The following is a 19,020-nucleotide window of genomic DNA, read 5'->3' on the forward strand; positions in this document are numbered from 1 at the left end:
CACACATGATTGACTTTTTATTTTGTCCCTGATTCCTCTGCAATGAAAACTGTAGTTATAAAATCTGAGTTCTGCCAAATCTATTTATACAGAATACAGCAAAGGAAATTTTTCCAAGTACTCTTGGAAATGTGTTCAGATAGTTTATTTGGCTAACTTGCTAAAAATCAAATCACAACATCAATTATCAGGCTGTTATGGTATTAAGAATTTTTATAAAATTAAGAATTAGAACTTGCAAGAGAAAAAAAGAGAATGAAAAGTATAGAGATTTTACTAAATACATGAAAGTAATCCTGGAACACTGCAGCAGTCATCATAAGAGTATGAAAATAATTGGGTAAGTTTAGTAAAAAATTATATTTTAACTAATTTAAATGAGCTAAAACCATATATTTAACCCATTTAAATAATTAAAAAGTTGTTTGACTACTTTTGCATAGGTATTTTTAAGGAGGGTTGTCTACAATGTGGATGCTCAGTTCCTGACCTTTACATCACAGGCATGCTTTGATTTTTTTCCACAGGCAACAGTCAGGAATCCTGGCAGAAATGTTCAGGAGGTTTTTTCAGGTCCTCATGTACTCATTGCCCTGTACTCAGGAATGGGACTAAGTAATGATGAAAGAAATGATTTGGCAGTTCTTGATGATAAGGACAGCCACAGCATTGGGGTGTAGTTTGACAAGCATCTCTTAAATCAGACATGCTGACTAAACGAGCCAGTTTTGCCGGTTCATGTACCTAATTATAAAAACCCCTTCCTCTCCTCTATATCAGCTGAGGTATTTTCAACCTCAACAATTCATTACATGGCCTCATTAACAGTTGCCTTAGCCCAGCTGAGAAGAATCTGCTGAAATGAGAGTGGAGTTTTAAAATCACTGTCAAGATGAGTGCTTACCAAAATCTGACTTTACAGAGATGTGAAGCTTAATGCACTTAATGTAACAATGAGGCCACATCCTCTATGCAAATATCACCCTTCACAGTTTAAACTTGCCATCAGCTGTGTAGCACAGATGGTTCATACTTCCAGAGGTGGACCTTCTTTCTGTGGAGCTTTCTATTCCTCAGAAATGTTCATGTTATCATCACAACACCCATGTGTGTTTGTGGTAACTGAATGTCATTGCCTCTTCTTTAAGAAATGCCAAAATGACACAAATGGGGAATGCAGTACAACTACAGTGTTATTCTTCCCTTTCTTCTGTGGCTGTTTCATGACCCTGATCCTTGTTTGTAATGAACAAACAGCCTCTAGCCAGAACATGCATCTCTAAAAAGAGCAGGAGGGTTTAATTTGAGGTTGCAACAGTGATACTGTCCCCTTCATCCAGAAGAAAGACCCCTCCAGAACAGAATGGAATGGAATGGGGCCATTTCCCACAGCAGCACCACTGGGGCACCCAAGGACAGCAGGACAGATTCCAGACACAGTGTTTTCCACTGATCTATAAAAAATACGTGTGACCTCAGACAGCCCTTTCTCAGCAGTGTGGGCTGATTTGATCCTATTCAGAGAAACTGTGTATGGCTGTATCAGTATTGTTGGTAACTTTAAAAAGTGCTTTGGATTCTCCTTCAGGTTTCTGCCAAGTTTAAATATGTTAACATTTAATATGTACTTAGTCTGCTCCTCAGAAGTGTATTCTATCTCTCCTTAGGACTACATCAGTGCTGACATCTTCACAGAAGCTAAAATCGAGTCCTTAGACATTTGTACAACTTTACATTTTGTAACCTTCACATAAAGGAAAATACAAAGCAACTTTTCCTGAGAATTTAAGTTATGCTGTCTAATACTTTATTTTGTCTGTAACATCAAGAGTTATTTCTACACTGAAGTAGCTAGTGTTTATATGAAAACAAAAGAATAAGGAATAAATCCTTAAATATTCTGGTCCTGTCTGCATACTTGACCATATACCTTACATCACAGCCTCAGGCATTTAAAGACTTAAATGCAAAGATTTAAAGAGCTAGATTCTTCTGTCCTATAAAAAAACTGCAGTTCTACATGCCAACTTCTATATCTATATTTTCTTTGGCATAGGGAAAAGACCAGACAATTTTCACATCTGTAGGGTTTTTTTTGTTATTATGCCATTAATTAATAGGCAATATCATACTGCTGGTGATGAAAAAAACAGTTAATAAACATGTAAGAAGTATGCAAGCTGTAATCTAAAATGATAACTACACAGATGATTGTGGCACTACAAGTGTTTTTAAATGCTGTTGTTCAAGAAGATAGCACAGTTCAGTGACACTCACCTTCTGCCTTAGAAGTCACAAAGAGCACGCCTGCTTTCGTGAGTTCAAACTAAAACAGTGAAAGTGCAAGATTTTGCAGACTTTTGCTTGAAATTCAGTAAGTGTAACTAACACTATTAACATAAGAATATCAGATACTCTTTTTGTTTATTGGCTTAAGTTTAATACTAGCAGATCTGACTTTAAGCAATGTCCAATTATATCAAGGCTGAATGTGGACTCTCATGTCTAATTTTCATAGAAAGCCTCAAAGCTGAATTCCTCTAATGTTTAGGGGCAAGTTGTGAACATAAGCCAAACAGTATGACCAATGCTTTTTGATGCAATACACCATCCACTTGTGGGGCAGTGAACATGGATTTGTATGAAGTTCAGGGGTATCTACAACACTTTTTTCCCTTTTTGTTTTAAGACTGTCTTTGGTCTAGTGGAACCTTTTCAGAGTCCACCTTTTCAGGGACATGTGGCATGGCCCGAATCTATGACTGTGTAGTTACCAAAACACAAGAGCACACTTGCACTTTCAACCATGTGTATTTCTGCAGACCAGTTTATGCTGTGAAAAATGATGCAATAATTAAGCCAAGAAAATTAATATGATTTCCTGTAATGCTTAACCTTTACAAATGCCAGATTTGGGAAAATCTTAAGTCAAAGCTTTTTCCCTTGACAAAAGGCTCCTTCAATATGTACTTCCAGTCAGGTATCCCATGAACAATTAGTGTTAATATTATAAAGTAATTGACTTTTTGACAAGAAGAAGGGCAGCTTTCTGACTCAGCTCACTTAGACTCCCATCAAGGAGACTGAAGAGAGTAACATTTATCAGAGCTGTCATTGTTAGGCTGGGAGGAAGGCAATCCTTTTAACTGGAAACTATCACATAAAATAATCTGTTAACTCATAACCAGTAGAGTACATCACAGCAAGATTTGCAAGAAAACCATTTCCCAACAACCCCTTAAATTTAACTTTGCAAGATTAGCCAATAATAAATGAATTCTAGCAAAACCAGTAAATGTAACATTCCAAACAATGTTTTCCTCTTTACATCAAGTCAGCCTATTACTGAAATCCACTCATTGGAAAAACCTTATAGGAAAAATAATAAAATTTATGTTCTGTAGTTTTCTGACTTCAAAGGGGGCAAGAAATATCTTGTAATCAAAAGAGGAACAGAGGAACAGTAAATCCAAACTATTCCTACAGCTTCTTTCTGAGGCCTTCCTACTTTCTTATGATCAAACCAATAACATAAAAGATCACCATCCTGGCAAATGCTGGTGTGTATCAGCTGGTTATGTGTGAAAATTTATTTAATTTGAAGAAGCTGTATTTGCATAAATGGAAAAAGCATTTCTGCAGCATTTCAGTACGGAATTCTTTAAGTTTGTCCTGGAAGTCTCCCTCTGTATTCTCTTAGGAGGTGTCACTTAGGGTAATGCAGGAGCCAGGAAGAGAGATGCTCTGGTGCACCTTATAGTTACAAACAGGAAACGTGAAGGCTGGGTCTTGGCTGTAGTGATTATGAGATGGTGGAGTTCAAGATCTTGAAAAGAGGCAACAAAGGAAATGGCAAGATCATAACCACTGCCTTCAGGAAAGCACATTTCAGCATCTAGAGCTCTAGAGGCATCAGCTTGGAAGAACTCCTTGGGAGATGGCCCTGGAAAGAAGGGCCCAGGAGCTGACTGATTTTTAAGAATCATCTTTTCCAAGCTCAAAAATCTCCACATTCAGGAAATCAAGAAATGGCAGGACAAGCTCCTGGCAAAGCTCAGACATAAAAAGGAAGCACACATGAGGTACTAGCAGGGACAAGTGAACAAGAAACACTATTTGAGCTGTTGGGATGTTGTTAAGAAACCCAGAGCCCACCTGGAGGTGAATCTGGCAAGATGTGTGAAGGGCAACGTGAAGGGCTTCCAGAGGTATAGCAGCAGCAGAAGACAAGAGAAAATGTGGGCCTAGTGCTGAGTGGGGCTGGCAGGAGATCCAGTAGCAAAGGACAAGCAGGGTCAGGGACATCTATGCAGTCTGGACACACACAGGTTTATGGGACACAATGGTATGTACCTGCAAGGAGGGTATGTGCTGAAAAGCTGCTGATGTCATTGTAAGGTCTCTCTTGATAATCTTTGAATAGTCACAGTGATTGGGGGAGTTTCCAAAGACTGCAAGAAAGCAAATGTAACTCCTTTCTTAAAAAGGTTTAAAAAAAGAAGATCCAAAGAACTGTAAGTTGGTCAGACCAGCCTCACCCCAAACCCTGGGAGGCTGAGAGAGCACATAATCCTGGAAAACATTTACATTAAGAACAAGAATGTGATTGCAAGTAGTCAGCATAGAGTAACAAAGAGAAAATTAGGCCTGCCCAATGTGGCAGCCTTCTCTAAAGAGATGACTGGCTTGGTGGACAAGGGGAGACATTGGATACTGTTGATCTTGATTTTAGCAAGGCTTTCAACGGAGTCCCCTGTAACGTTCTCACTGATTAAGTACAAGCTAGATAACTGGACACTGAAACTGAAAACTGAGAACTGTCAGGTTCAAAGGGTTGAGATCAGTCCAGGATGTACATACAGCTGGAGGCCCATCAAAGTCCAGCTGGAAGTCTGTTTCTAGTAATGTACACTAAGGCTTCATACTAGGTCAAATACTATATAACATCCTGATTAATTATCTGAACAATGGAAGAGTGTTCCTGTGGCAAGTTTACAGATAATCCAGACTTGGGAGTGGTTGATATGGCACAGGATCCTGCTGCCATTTAGAGGGACCTCCACAGACAAAGAGGCTGACAGGAATGTCATGAAGTCCAACATTTGAAAACATCGACCTCTACAACTGGAGAGGAATAACTCCATGCACCAGTACAGGCTTGTGAGCTGAATGGCTGGAATGAATTGTAGAGTAGGCTCTACAAAGTTGATTGGATTGAGTAATGAATCTTTGCAGCAATGAAGAGCAAAAGCCTTTTGGGTGGCATTAACAAGAGTATACACCACCAACAGGTCAAGCAATGTGTTTATTCCTTCTATTTAGCACTGATGATGGCACATATGGAGTGTTGTGAAGTCTGAGCTTCATAGTACAACAAAGCAATGGGTATACTGGAGCAGATCTAGCAAATTGCTACAAAGACGAATAAGGGATTATAGCATTTGTCGTATGAGGAGACATGAGAAAGCCAAAATTGTTTAGCTCAGAGAAGAGATGGCTTTTTCCTGCTGTCACCTCTGGGCAGCTGTGGGAAATGCATGCAGACAGCTTTTCTACAAGTTTCATCAAGTAGATGCCATGCAAATGAGGTACTGCTCTTGAAGCAATTTAAATTAACAGAGGCACACCTTCTTTCCTGGTAATTTGATCTACGATCTAAGTCTAGTTTATAAAACTGACTCTTGGCAGAGTTTCTTTAGTTATCACATCAGCAGCTGTGGAATGATGAAATATCTGCATGAATGTTTAGATTTCAGTTCATACGCTGATTCTATACAAAAATTTGTAGATTCCACTCCTGGCTGAATTCAATAAATACAAACTAAAATATTACTTGCTTTTTTTCTTGGATTTGTCCTTAGGGATTTTACACTGCCAGCCGCTCCATGGCCAACTTCATGGTGACCCCTATAATTTTGTGTACACTCTTATATAATCCTTACGTACTCTATTGCCTCATCACATGGCCTCTACAGAAAGTGACAGATTCAGGTTTGAACCATTTCAAAATCAGAAGGAATGTATATTTAGGAGTTACTGCACAGAGAATGCTTTAGCTAGTGAGATTCTATGTAAAAGCTGATGCCTGTACTGAGGCTATCACCACTAAATGTGATTACACTGTGGGTGTATGGACAGCCTCAGTTTTCCTAATGAACTGCACCCCTGGGCAGACTTTGACTCAGGGCCACTTAATCTGTACATCTCAAATGGCCTGAAATAACATATAGCCAGCCATATACCAAAGTGATTCACAGGTGTTTGAGCCTGTTTAAAAGAGGCCTAGACAGAAGATAGAGTGCCTACAATATTTCAGATACCTCACTGAGTTATATCCATCAACTGGTTTTTTGCAAGTGTAAAACAGCCCGGGTTTGTTTTATATTATTTTGTATCTTCCCTTAAGGACTCTGTAAAATTAACAAATGAAGGATCAGAACTTTATTTTTAGGTAGGTGAGACATTATATATACATTGCTGTTGATTAAGAGAAGTGACTGTGAAACTACTCATTTTTACAGACATTAGTAACTGACACAGTCTGGACTACTTCTGAGCACACTTACTCTGATTTACGAGCCACTGAATACTGTTCCACTGCCTGTTTTAAATCTAGGTTTTTTAAATCTAAGTTTTAGGCATAAAACTGACAGTGGAATAGTACAGTTTATTTCTCTATGGTTGTACATTGTTCTTTTCCTTCAAAGGGTAATTGTATTCAAGCATTACAATATATTCAAAATCAGAAATGGTACTTGTTTCAAGGTTAGAAATGAAATATTTATAATTTCTTACTTCACATTTGCTTCTTTTTCTGCATTAGGTCTGAGAAGTTATTGGAAAGTTTCCTGCAGCCTGAAATGACAGAGAGCCTTGTAAAAAGGACACTCCTATTTTACACCCAAGGAATATTGCTTAATAGGTATTAATCTGAAGAAATATATTTTACGATAAAGTTTTTGACAGACTACCAACCTTCTGAACACCCAGAGAGCATTTAATTTTAGTCTGATCAGAAGCACCTAATGTCACTGCACATGCTACAATGGAAACTGTAAGACAAATGCAAAGTTTTGGCATCTGTGTTACCTGTACATATCCTGTAGCATCTAGTGTGGTGTTTGCCACTCTTCTAGTTTCTTGCTGCTCATCTCTGAATATAAGAGCTCGTCCACTTGTTTCTAATTCACCTTTCCTTTCTATCTGGAATGCTCCTACAGAACTTTGTACTGAAAGGACTGGAGTGCAGCTGGACATGAATTTTTTTCCTCTAATTGGAAGCACACTAAAGACATCCGTTGGGCAAAACATCACTCTCTTCTATCCAGACAGGCTTGGCTACTACCCTTACAAAAATGAAGTCACAGGAGAGGCATTCAATGGAGGACTCCCTCAACTCTCACTGCTGGAGAATCATTTAAAAAAAGCCAAAGAGGACATCCAGTTCTACATTCCTTCAGATGAACAGCTTGGATTGGCTGTCATTGACTGGGAAAACTGGAGACCTGTGTGGATAAGGAACTGGGGATCAAAAGATATTTATAGACAGGAATCCATTGACCTAGTTCAGCAGAGAGACCTCAGTCTATCTGAAGCCGAATCCAGAACTATAGCTAAAACGGAATTTGAATTTGCAGCAAAATCATTTATGTTGGAAACTTTGAAGCTGGGCATAGAAATGAAACCAAATCGCTTGTGGGGATATTACCTTTATCCAGACTGTTATAATTATGATTACAAACAAAACCCCCACAATTATACAGGAGCCTGTTTAGGTATTGAAATAGAAAGAAATAATGAGCTTAACTGGTTGTGGGAGAAAAGCACAGCACTTTATCCATCTATCTATCTAGAGACAGCCTTAAAATCTTCCAGAAATGCTCAACTCTTTGTTCGCAACAGAGTTCAAGAAGCCATTAGAACTTCCTATGTCTCTAACTCTAGTCATCCCCTTCCAGTTTTTGTATATACACGTCCAGTATTCACAGATGTCTATGAGGAATATCTCTCTGAGGTGAGTGAAGCTAGACTTTAAATAGTTCAAATTTAAATGGCAAGAAATTACCAGATGACACTTATTTAACAAATATACTAACTTGCATCAGAAAGAAGTGTGCAGTTTTTTTCTAAAAAATTAAATTAATCCATCAAAGAAATTTGACCAAATGAAACACTAAGAGGTCTATTTTCAAACCTTTCTCATTATATTTATCAAATAGTGTTTTATTCTCTGAGTTGTCCTCACATGTAACATAATACCACAAAACTAGAAAACATATTTAGCACACTTGGTCAGAGGAAAGTAGAGTCTTGCAAAGAGAAGTAGTAATACTGGGCTCACCTGCTTTTTAGGTTATAAGAAAAAAAATACAGTAAAATGGAGTCTTTCTTTCCTTAAAAAATGTTTAAAGCTAGCGAAAAAAATCTGTCCTTAGTTTTACTCAAGTATAAAAATGGTATTTCAGCATGTCATGCATTAGTTAAAGTTAGGCTCTGATTAAAATCCAATCATATTGCAGTTCATACTTTTCCCTTCACATTTTTATAGACACCCACCCTATCAGAGATACCACCACTCTGGGGAATCTCTTGCTGTTGTTCCAGCCCATGAGGAAGGGGAAGTTAGAGTCCTGGTGATGGCATTCTATCTGGTGTTCTCCCACACTCTGGACAGAGCATTAGCAAGTATTGTCCCCAGCTCTGTGGATACTTTCAGGGAGCAAGGGGTGCTGTCAGGGGCCCTGCTGGGATCCTAATTAATAATTTAAATCCTATAATCTTTACATTAATTTTTTTTTTTTTTTTTTTTTTTTTTTTTTTTTTTTTTTTTTTTTTTTTTTTTTTTTTTTTTTGTGTGTGTGTTTGTTGTGCCCTACAGTAACTTGCCTTATTGTTTTTTCATTATTATAGTCCTCTCCTATTCCAAATAGACCTTAACATTTTGCTAGGACTGGGCTAATAGCTGACCCTAAAAGGAGAACTGGACAGAAATAAATTTTCCAAATCAATCTCTGTAAAAGACCAGATACATTCTTACTGTTGAAAACTCTTTCTCTTGCTACTTTTCTGTTTTAGCACTTTCTGGTAACAGAAATTAAAAAAAAAAAAAAAAAAAAAAAGCTGTGCTTTCCAGTACCTTTATCCCACAGCATTACTGAAACCAGTTGCTACCAACTCGGAGTAGCCAGGAGGCAATGCAGCAAAATAAGCCTTAACATGGCTGCAGGAGTGTATGTCATATGCCTAAGCACTGGCTCAGTTTTACAGCCTTGTTTTTTTAACCAGATGACATATATAAATTGGATATTGTTGGCAACGTTTTCTGGTATCACCTGTGCAATCCAATTCCAGGATAAAATTGTGCAACTGAGAGCAAGACATTTGGATTGTGTATCATTGCTTGCTGTATTCAAAGTAGTTATTTTGGATATGTCATTTACTCTATGCATTTTTTCATTTGCCCTTATGTTGTAGGTTACTTACATTTGTATGATTCTTTGCATATTTTCCTTCAGGATGACCTGGTAAATACCATAGGAGAATCTGCTGCGCTGGGTGCTTCTGGAATTGTGATCTGGGGTGATATGAATTTAACACAAAATAAGGTACGCTAAATCAATTATTATATGAAATTTTAAAGGAGAAATAAAGTGAAAAGGATGTAAAGCATTATGATCGCTTACATTTTCTACTTTTAGAATGATTCCATATTGCCAGCAGTTTCTTGTAGTCAAAACCCAAGCATATCTGAGGCTTATTAAAGTCATCATTGGCTCTATGCAGAACAAGAGTTCAATCTTTAAATATCTCAGTTCTGTTGACTCTGGGTAACTGGACAAGTTACTATGATAACCGTAGGCAAGTTAGCACTTGTTTAATTAGTATAAGAAAGAATTCCTATATCTTCATTTTTTTTTAGTCAGGAGATAAAGAAAAAATTATGTGGGCTTGCCCAGAACAATTTTTAGAAAACCCTTCTGCTTTTTAGAGTGGTGAACGTGGCAACAATAGGAGAAGTCAGTCTGTAAAAGTTTAGCCCTTGCCTGTTCTGTGTGTTGCAAATACTACTTTGATTAATTTCATTTTATGAAACATCTGAGCCAGAAGAAAAAAACTCTAGTTTGTTTTAGGAAGAGAAATACATCGTTTGAGAAACTGTTACAAGGATGTTCTCATTATTCTTTCCAGGTAGTTCATTCAATAACCAGGCAAGTTAGATTTAACAAACTATCGTATGGGAAGACTCTTGTGAAGTCTTCTGAGTGCAAAGAACCAAAATGCTTAATCCCTGCCAGACCTCTTGTCACAGAAAGCATGGCCAAATACACCTCCACAGCTCTGTAAGGTTGTTATTCCCCAAAGCATCCCACCTTGACTTTTTTTTGTATGTGCCTGCCTTTGATAAAGGATATCAGTAGCACCTGGAACTTTTCTGCCCATTATCTCAATATCAGATCATATATGATCAGCAACATTTATTGTCTTAATTTCGAGATTCTTGCGAGAAAAAAAAAATTCTCCATAGCTCAGTTGGACTAAGTATTTGTACACTAATTGTACCTGATTTTTTACAGCTTTCACAGCCACTAGCATTTCAGCAATTAAATATTACTGTAAGCCTCACTTCTGCATCAACGAAAATCTCTTGGAAGCATTTTTATATATACCTAAAAGAAAACAAAAAAAACTACATGCATCTTAGACTCACCAAAGTGATCCCCATGGATATAAATACTTGGACTATCTACATGTGGCATTGGGCAAATGCCCATAATGTCAAAAACAAAAAGAGAGCTCCCAAACCTTTTGGATATTAAACTGTGCCAAGAATGCACAGAACGTATGTCAGTTTCATGATTAGTTAGAATGATCAATTCTCTTAGCATATGTTCAATTTGACCATCCAACCACAATTCTTTTCATTTAAAAATCCCATGAAAGGTTCCTACCCTGTAGCCAAGCTATTCAGGTCATGGGAAAGCTGAAAAGTCTCAGAGTCTACTTGATAGACAAAGTATTTGTTTAGACTGAAGAAGTGAGAGTTTTTTTCCCAGACCCATTCAAACTATTTAAGACTTAAAAAGGAACTTCAAGTCTTCATGAAACTTGTTTAAATGCATCTGTTTCAAAAAGCTACATGAAATATAGAGATAAAATGAAAGCTTAAAGACAATTGCTTTCTGATCTAACTGCTTTCTGTAACATCTCCAGCAACTACACAACATAAATTTGCTAAGATCCTTGAATTTTATAACAGCTTCTCAGGTAAACTTGCTTCCAACAACAACTTATAGCTATTATCAAATCCTCAGGGGAAACATTTATAGATATATACTGTGGTACTGTTATTAGAATGACAGCATTTTAATGGTTTCCATACTTAACTGTGGAGTATAATGCTCTTTTCACAGAACACCTGTAGAACTCTGGACAACTACCTTAGGAGGACTTTGACCCCATACCTCATCAACGTCACAATGGCAGCCAGAATATGTAGCCAAGTGCTATGCCAAGACTCTGGTGCTTGTGCACGGAAAAAATGGAATTCCAGTGACTATCTTCACTTGAACCCTGAGAATATTGCAATTCAAATGACAAAGGATGGAAAATACACTTTACAAGGGCAGCTATCATATCAGGATCTGCAAACATTCGTAGAAAAATTTGATTGCCATTGTTATGCAGGGCACAGCTGTGAACCTAGAGCTGATATAAATGACATCCATTACCTCCATGCTTGCATTTCAGAAGATATTTGCATTCAGATATCCTCAAATTCACTTTCTAACATAGAAGCCTCTGAAGAAAAGATCCTGTCTAACAGAACTGCATTTTCATTTACCTCTGAGAGTAAGGCGACATTATCTACACATCCTGAAGTAGAAGATTTCCAATCTACCTTTGGAAATAATATACTTAATATAACAACTGCAGAATATAATACTGTTACAGCTGCCAGTAGCTATGATTTAGAAGAAAATGATACTCGTACTTTCAGTAGTTCTTCATCCTGTAAGATAAGGATGTTTAATCTGTTTCACTTAATTCTCCTTTTGAGAACCTTAATACAAATGATCCATGAAAGTGAGAATATCCTTTTCCCTGACTATATTTGAAATTCTAAAGGTTTTATTTACAAAACAAACAAAATAATTCCTGAAAGGCTTATGGTCTTATCTGTATCAGGTAACCTTTTCTAATCCATAGGTACCACTTCAGCTTGAATGTATTTCTTCAGTTTAGTTCTATAAACTACTATCTGTGCCAAAGATATATTGGTCTGTATATACTGACCATGCTATATGAGAGGATAATCTGGAATAAAAAACATTTTTTACAGTTTACATTTTTGACCATTATATTTGGAAAAAAGTAATGGTTGACAATGCTCTTTTGTGTACTTCAAGTTAAGACTATTAAATTTATAATATATAAAATAAGTCATCATGTTTGATGCTCTATGCAAGAATTAATTTCATTCCATATGAATGGAATTATCTTTTAAAATATTTGGCTTAACTTTAGATCTGTGGAACTTTGCAGCATAAAATTTATCTGATTAATGTAATGTTCCTCCACTTTTCACAAAACCTTTAGGGATGCTGTAGCTTTTCTTTTAATTAAATATATTTGTAACTCTTCAAAAAGTTCTGATTTCAGTGTCAATATTGACTTTGAATATTACAGCTTCATTATTTAAAATTTGAGCTGTATTAGTTTATCCTATCTTCTCACAAACCCTCCTCCTTATTTCAGATGTCCCTTTTTTGGTTTCCAGTTGTTTTGTCTTGCCAATACTCACAACTCATCTGCTCTGCCTGTGTATTCCCTGCCAGCACAGGTCGCCAGTCCTAGTTCCTCCATCCAGCCATCCCTAGGAACTGGATAGGGCTGTATGTGCCTTTTGGACAAAAGTCTGTGCATGGGACTGTATGCCTTGTTATTCCTAAGGAGTCTTTGGTGAAAACCATTTTGCTCCTTAGAAAAACCCAGCAGTGGAGGCAGAAAGATAAGTGTCACTGGGGACCTGAGACAATCTCAGGACCACCCTTCTCATTCAGTTTGCTGACAGAACTGAAAGTATTTCCTTAATACTATTCAATTGCCAAAAGCAGCGTAAAAGTAGCAGAGATACCTCAGAAGAAAACTACTCCTGGCATCATATTAGGAGTCTAGTTATGATTAACATATTGTCAGTTTAAGCATTTAGAAGCAATTAGCTGCAGTTTATTTGATAAAATAACCTTTTCAAGTTATTATGTCAGATGCTTAATAGACAGTTGGCCTTCTGATGGGTGAAGAGTGGCTGCTGGTATGGATACATTAAAAATCTCCCTAGAGCCAGGCATGATCTGCATAAATAATTCACCACCTCTCACAGATATAGCCTGCCTCACTAATGAAAATAACCAGGACTTCAATATAGTGGCCATTTACTTATAAAAAGTTCATTCCTTAATCTAGCAGAAAACACATATTATTATATCCATTTTCTTTGAATTTTCAGGTTGTTGGTCATAACAAAGATGCAGAAAAATAGATGAAGCCTTTAGACCTAACATGGAGAAATAATGTTTTATGGCTTTTGAACAACAAATTATCAAGAGGAAGTAACAATTTTCTCATCCCAATTACAGTGATAAGTCCACGAGTCACAGCTGTTTCTGCCATTAATGTTCCAAGTGGAATCATGAATAAAAAAATATATATGCAGCAGGTTGTTCAGCACAAAGGAATTGATCTGGTTTTGATCACCCATGCAAAAACACGCTTTTTTTCCACTGCAGCTTTGATATTGGTTATTTCATCTTGGGCAAAGTAAAGGCATGGTATCATAACTCCTGTGCCTGAACTCCCTTCACACTGCATTTGTGGTAACTATCAAATGGTTTCTAAAAACTGTAAACATCACTGGTAATGCCTTAGCAAAACTTGTACGACTTATATGAAATTCTATTTTTTTCACAACACTTTGACATGGCTAAACTGAAAGATACTGGATGTGCAGCACTTTGTGGTAAGACAGCTTGCAGGTTCAAAATATCTGCAAGTATTGCCATGAATACTTTTGATTATCAGCCAGGTAATAGCAAGCAGAACATTTCTGATTATTCAAGCAGGAATTCACCAAAAAAGGAGGAATGAGAAGATAAAATCACAGAAGAGTTGAAACAGAGCACCCAGGACCTCCCAATGGATGCAGAGGAAGTGAACTGCAGAAATGAAAGAGTGAAGCAGTAGGGAATGTGGACAGACCAGTCTCGGTTACCAATCAACATTTCTATCTACCTGTTACTTAATATTGACAACCTTTCCTCAAGGCTCACTGTAAAGATAAAGGAACACACTAACTGATATATTAGACTTATTCATCCAATTCCAAATTTTTTATTCTTGAGAACAGCCAGGACCAGAAAAGTAAAAGGAAGATGAGAGGAAAGTAGTCTATTGCAATGAACTGTGCCTTCCTAAGCTGCATATGTAAGTAGCTATCTACCTTGTGCTCTGATGTACAATGCTTTGCCAACCACCTTTCAAATGTTCATTCAGGATTATTTATGTTACCTACATGTATCTGGAATTCATGCTTTCAATCCTAGACTTCAGGATTTAGGTCTGCTATGTGTTAAATTACAGTATTTTCCAAATATATTATTCTTTTTTTTTTCTTATTATATTTGTCTTACCTATATTCTATGATAAATAGTCACCATGGAGTCAGTGAGTCTCCACAGAGTAAAAGGAAAAAAAGAAGGAAAAGGGTGCTATGCCTTGCATTGCTGGTGACTGTCATATGTTCAAACCCAAATTTATTTTCTCCTAGAGTGGACCCCTGTCCAATGAGATTTTCTTCTATTCACTGTATTGCCTGTAATCATAAGGTAGCCTTATAGTTTTAATTTCTTGCATTCTTGTAATTTTGAAAAGATTAAACACTAGAGGAACAGTTCACTTTTCTTGCCATTCATTATTTTGTATTTCTCCTTTCTAGAGAAACCTCAGTCTGGCAATACTTAGGGACAGGGAGATGCAAAGTGGATTTGATGAAAGAGTCTGTTTAAGTGAAAGCTGTTAAATACCCTCTTTCAATGTTTTGACATTATGCTAGAATTTTAATTGAAATTCTGCTTCTCTATCTAAATAACCTGGATCTAGTTTCTTGTGTTGCTTATTCTGGGACATACAAAGATATTCGTACTTCAAAGGGAGAGGGCAATTGGCAATTAAAGAATCTGAACAGAATAAAAACATAGTCACATCATCACCTTATAGGTTTTTTTGGTTTGTTTTTCTTTTTTTTTTTTTGTAAAAATGACAATATGGAGAGATGTTTTGAGAGGCCAGTAAGATCACTTTGTAAACAGCCTAGGATATGAGTAGAATCCTGAAGAGTTCAGCAAAATTTGCTTTATTCTCTGCATCACACTGGAATACCCTGTTGTAAATATATATATCAGCAAATAATTGTACGGAAGATTTCAGACCTGTGCAATATGTTCTAGACAACTTCCAGACAGATTTCTACATGTACTTATCCATCACTTTTCAGTACAAACAACAAGACAGCAGAGACAGTTATATAATTTTAAAACACATTCAGTTATGGAGCATTGATGACCTTTTTAAGATGACAACTAAATTCCATCCTTTATGCACCTAAAACTTATTTGAAAGATTTTTTCACACTGTGCTTGTGCCAGCTTTTTTGCACTGGCAGATAGCCAGCAAAATTAGGACCTGAGACTTCAAGTTGGAGTAATGAGTTTCATTTCAAAAAAATAACATTGATACAAAAAAAAAAAAAAGTTTATTGTGTGTCTTAAAAAATACTGCTTTATTTAATGATTTAATCTTTTCTAAAGACTTCCTTTTGTTGTTAGCTCTTGTAAATTTTTCTCCTGTGCTACTGAAAGCCATTGTATATATGGCTGGGAAGAGATTCAAAAAGCTTACTAGTCTAACTTCATCCCTTACCACTTCTAAATTATTCCCAAAGTGCGGCTATTCCAGACCTCCCTGTTTTTCTGGAAGTACTTCACTGAACATTAATTCTGCTTCACAGTATTCTTCAAGATGATGATGATGATGATGATGTAAACATGCTGTATTCAAGATAAATTCTAAGCTTTTGTGTATACAGTCAAGGATCAGGGTCTTTACAGAATAGTTCTTTCATGTAGCTGTTCCAATACTCTTGCAGCTACGCCTCTCTTCACTGTCACTGACACCCAGGCCTACAAAAGCTTCCTACATTTGTTGTCCCCTTGTTATATATAAGAAAGTAAAGGGCACCTTTATATAAGAAAGAAGGTAAGGGGCACCTATCAATATTAGCATCCTTAAGGGAATAACTTTGGATTTAATTATGTTCACTAATGTGTTACCACTATCATGGTATATTGATTACAGTTCTCCTTGGTCAGTAATAATTAGATGACATTTTTCAGTGTATACTTGTATAAGCCTTAATTTATAACTGATAAGGTATTTTACTGATTAGTAATCAGACACAAACAGACAACATGAAAATTAATGTGGATCATTATTTTATTCAACTGACATTTTGGCTCTGTGCACACGATTCCAGAGGGTGGTGTTAAGAACCACCCTCTGGTGTGTGGTCTAGACAATATGCAATCACCTGTCTCTGCCTTTGTTTTCATATCAGGAAATAGATTTATTCAACAGAACTCTTCAGGATCTTGCAGAAGAAATATACCATATGTTAGCAGTCTCATGGACCACACTGCTCCCTCAGGCTACCAGCAGGTTGAGACAAGAGACAGCTTGCCTGTGTCAAGTGATGATTTCCTGAGGCAGGGACAAAACAACCACCCGTTTAAAGGGAGGCTAAGGGCACCCTGCAGTCCCACGACAATAATATGGTTAATGTCACAACAGAGTACAAAGTACCTTGTTGCTGGGGCAGCCAGTAATTAAGGGCACTGGACTAATAACAGACTTAGGCGGCCTGTAAATCCTATGTACTATTTCAGCATGAACTGCATATACCAAGTTTAGATATCGAAATCACAGCATTTTTGAGTTAACAACCTTAATCTGCCACTTTAACAGTCCTTACAGAAATCCTTCTTCACCTTTTCCCTCATCAGAGCATGACAAGAATATAGGGCACATACTAGAGCCTCTGGGGCTGCAGCCAGCAGAGGGCACAGATGACACATACAGACACTGGAGGGTATCTCACTAAAAAGTTCAACACGGTTTTCTGTTCCCTTCAGCAATGCAGCTGCTTGACTCTGGCCTACAAACAGAAAAGATGACTAGTCATCCCCTAAGGTAGTGCCTCTCTAGCAGAAATTACTGATTCTACAGGTTTTTTCCCCAAACATCTGGTATATCAGGACAAACCTGAATATACCTGTGAGATATTACCTTTTCTCCTGCTCTCTTCTCTGCAGATTTCATTCAGCTGAAAGCTTCCTCTCCTTAAGATCTGCCCAGGGAGGTGGCTGAATCACCATCCCTGGAAACATTCAAGAAACAACTAAATGTGCCACTTAGTGCTATGGTCTAGTTTACAATGTGGTGATCATTCAAAGGTTGGACTCAATCTTGGATCTTGGATGTCTTTTCCAATCATAATCATTCTGTGATCTTCAGCTGTCACTACAATGTGTGCTTAAAATACAAATAATGGGGTTGAATCTCTTTGGTAATGCTCTGAACTACAAATCTGAGTCTCAAATACCTTCTCCCCAAATGTGAAAAATCTGGATATGAAGTGCTGGTTGAAGTAATTTTGCTGACCATGTATTTATTGCATCCCCAGCATTGTTACCTGAAACGTAAGATACACTTTTATAAATTTTTATAGCACAAATAAGTCTCTGCAAAGGAGTAAGCTGCTTTGCTATCCCTTCAGAGCACTTGGAAGACTCAACAAGCTAGGCGCTGCATGGTCCCGTAACACTGCTAAACTGGTCCTGCAGTGTGTAAAACTCAGTAGAAAAGACAGAAAAGTAAAATACTTTTTCAGTGGTTAAATGTTTCCCAGAAAGATTAAGTGGCTTGTCTGTCTACAGCCACACAGGACAACAGGATAGCTTTTAGCTATGACAACAAATGTTATTTGTTAATTGTAGCAAGGCAGCAATATGTTCACATACAATATTATATTAGCAAACAGTACGTAAAATAAAGAATGCCTTTTATAATCAAACAGTTTTGCAAAAGATATAACAGATTTTAGAACAATATAATAGAACTTTAAACTTGGACAAACACCTGAGACACTATAAAATACTTCAGTCGTACAACTGAATTAATGTTTTAGAATTTATCTGTGCATCTTCTGCCAGCCTGTTATGAGGATATGCCTGAAATGTATTTTTTCAGAGTTTTACTATATCTACAATGTATTGTTAAGTAAACTTCCAGCACTCTAAGACTCAAGCACTACTTAAAAATTTAATACTTCTTGCAAAATAGAGACTGCTCAATTTTATGTGTTGTCCCCCATGCCATAATCAGAACCACTTCATTTCTAGAATCACTCTCACAAATGGACTGTCTTTGTTTTACATGTCACCAGATGAGGGGAGATGAGGGAAATTCTTATATTTATCAATTTTAGGGCAGCCAGAAACATTTTACGTATTCACCCAAAATTCAGTAACTCCTTTGATCAAAACAAGTTTTTAAAAATTGCAAGATACATAGCAGAAAAATGAAAGTTTAGTGATTTGCCTGTGAATTATTTCCCAGTCCTCTTACATCTCCAACTGGAATAAATCACTTCATCAATTTTTCCACCCATTCCCCCAGTGATTTCCCCATTTAGTTGTAGTGTAAATGGTGAACTGGCCAAAACATTTGTGACTGCTGGTGAGGATGCACCTACATATGGAGCAGCTATCTGGCTGCTGCTCAGAGACAAGTAAACAGCAGAGCTCTGCTACGCTCTCCCTCCGTGCAGGATCTGACCTGGTTCCTTTTACTCTGCCACCAATTTTCAAGCACCTTCAAGAGCTCTATCATGCTTTGAAACTGATGAAG

General features: G+C 37.1%; 1 protein-coding gene across 2 annotated transcripts; it reads left to right on the forward strand.

The window, feature by feature from the left end:
- The first annotated feature begins 6,826 nt into the window (after positions 1-6,826).
- Positions 6,827-12,382, forward strand: SPAM1 (sperm adhesion molecule 1). 2 transcript variants are annotated; one of them, XM_053943205.1, is made up of 4 exons: positions 6,827-6,922; positions 7,221-8,014; positions 9,516-9,605; positions 11,412-12,382. In XM_053943205.1, the coding sequence occupies exons 2-4, from the start codon at positions 7,256-7,258 to the stop codon at positions 12,114-12,116; spliced, it is 1,554 nt and encodes a 517-aa protein (XP_053799180.1). In that variant the 5' UTR covers positions 6,827-6,922; positions 7,221-7,255; the 3' UTR covers positions 12,117-12,382. The 2 variants fall into 2 exon arrangements, with proteins under 2 accessions (XP_053799180.1, XP_053799179.1); XM_053943204.1 differs by lacking the exon at positions 6,827-6,922 and having other exon boundaries at positions 7,008-8,014.
- The last annotated feature ends 6,638 nt before the right edge of the window (positions 12,383-19,020 follow it).

The sequence above is a fragment of the Vidua chalybeata genome, chromosome 5 (genome assembly GCF_026979565.1).
Source record: "Vidua chalybeata isolate OUT-0048 chromosome 5, bVidCha1 merged haplotype, whole genome shotgun sequence".
Lineage (NCBI taxonomy): Eukaryota > Metazoa > Chordata > Aves > Passeriformes > Viduidae > Vidua > Vidua chalybeata.

Excerpts from the sequence above, each read along its gene's own strand:
- SPAM1 (XM_053943204.1), top strand. The coding sequence starts at position 7,046 with ATGGAAACTGTAAGACAAATGCAAAGTTTTGGCATCTGTGTTACCTGT. Across the intron at positions 8,015-9,515 it reads ATGAGGAATATCTCTCTGAG|GATGACCTGGTAAATACCAT; the intron begins GTGAGTGAAGCT and ends ATTTTCCTTCAG. Across the intron at positions 9,606-11,411 it reads TGAATTTAACACAAAATAAG|AACACCTGTAGAACTCTGGA; the intron begins GTACGCTAAATC and ends CTCTTTTCACAG.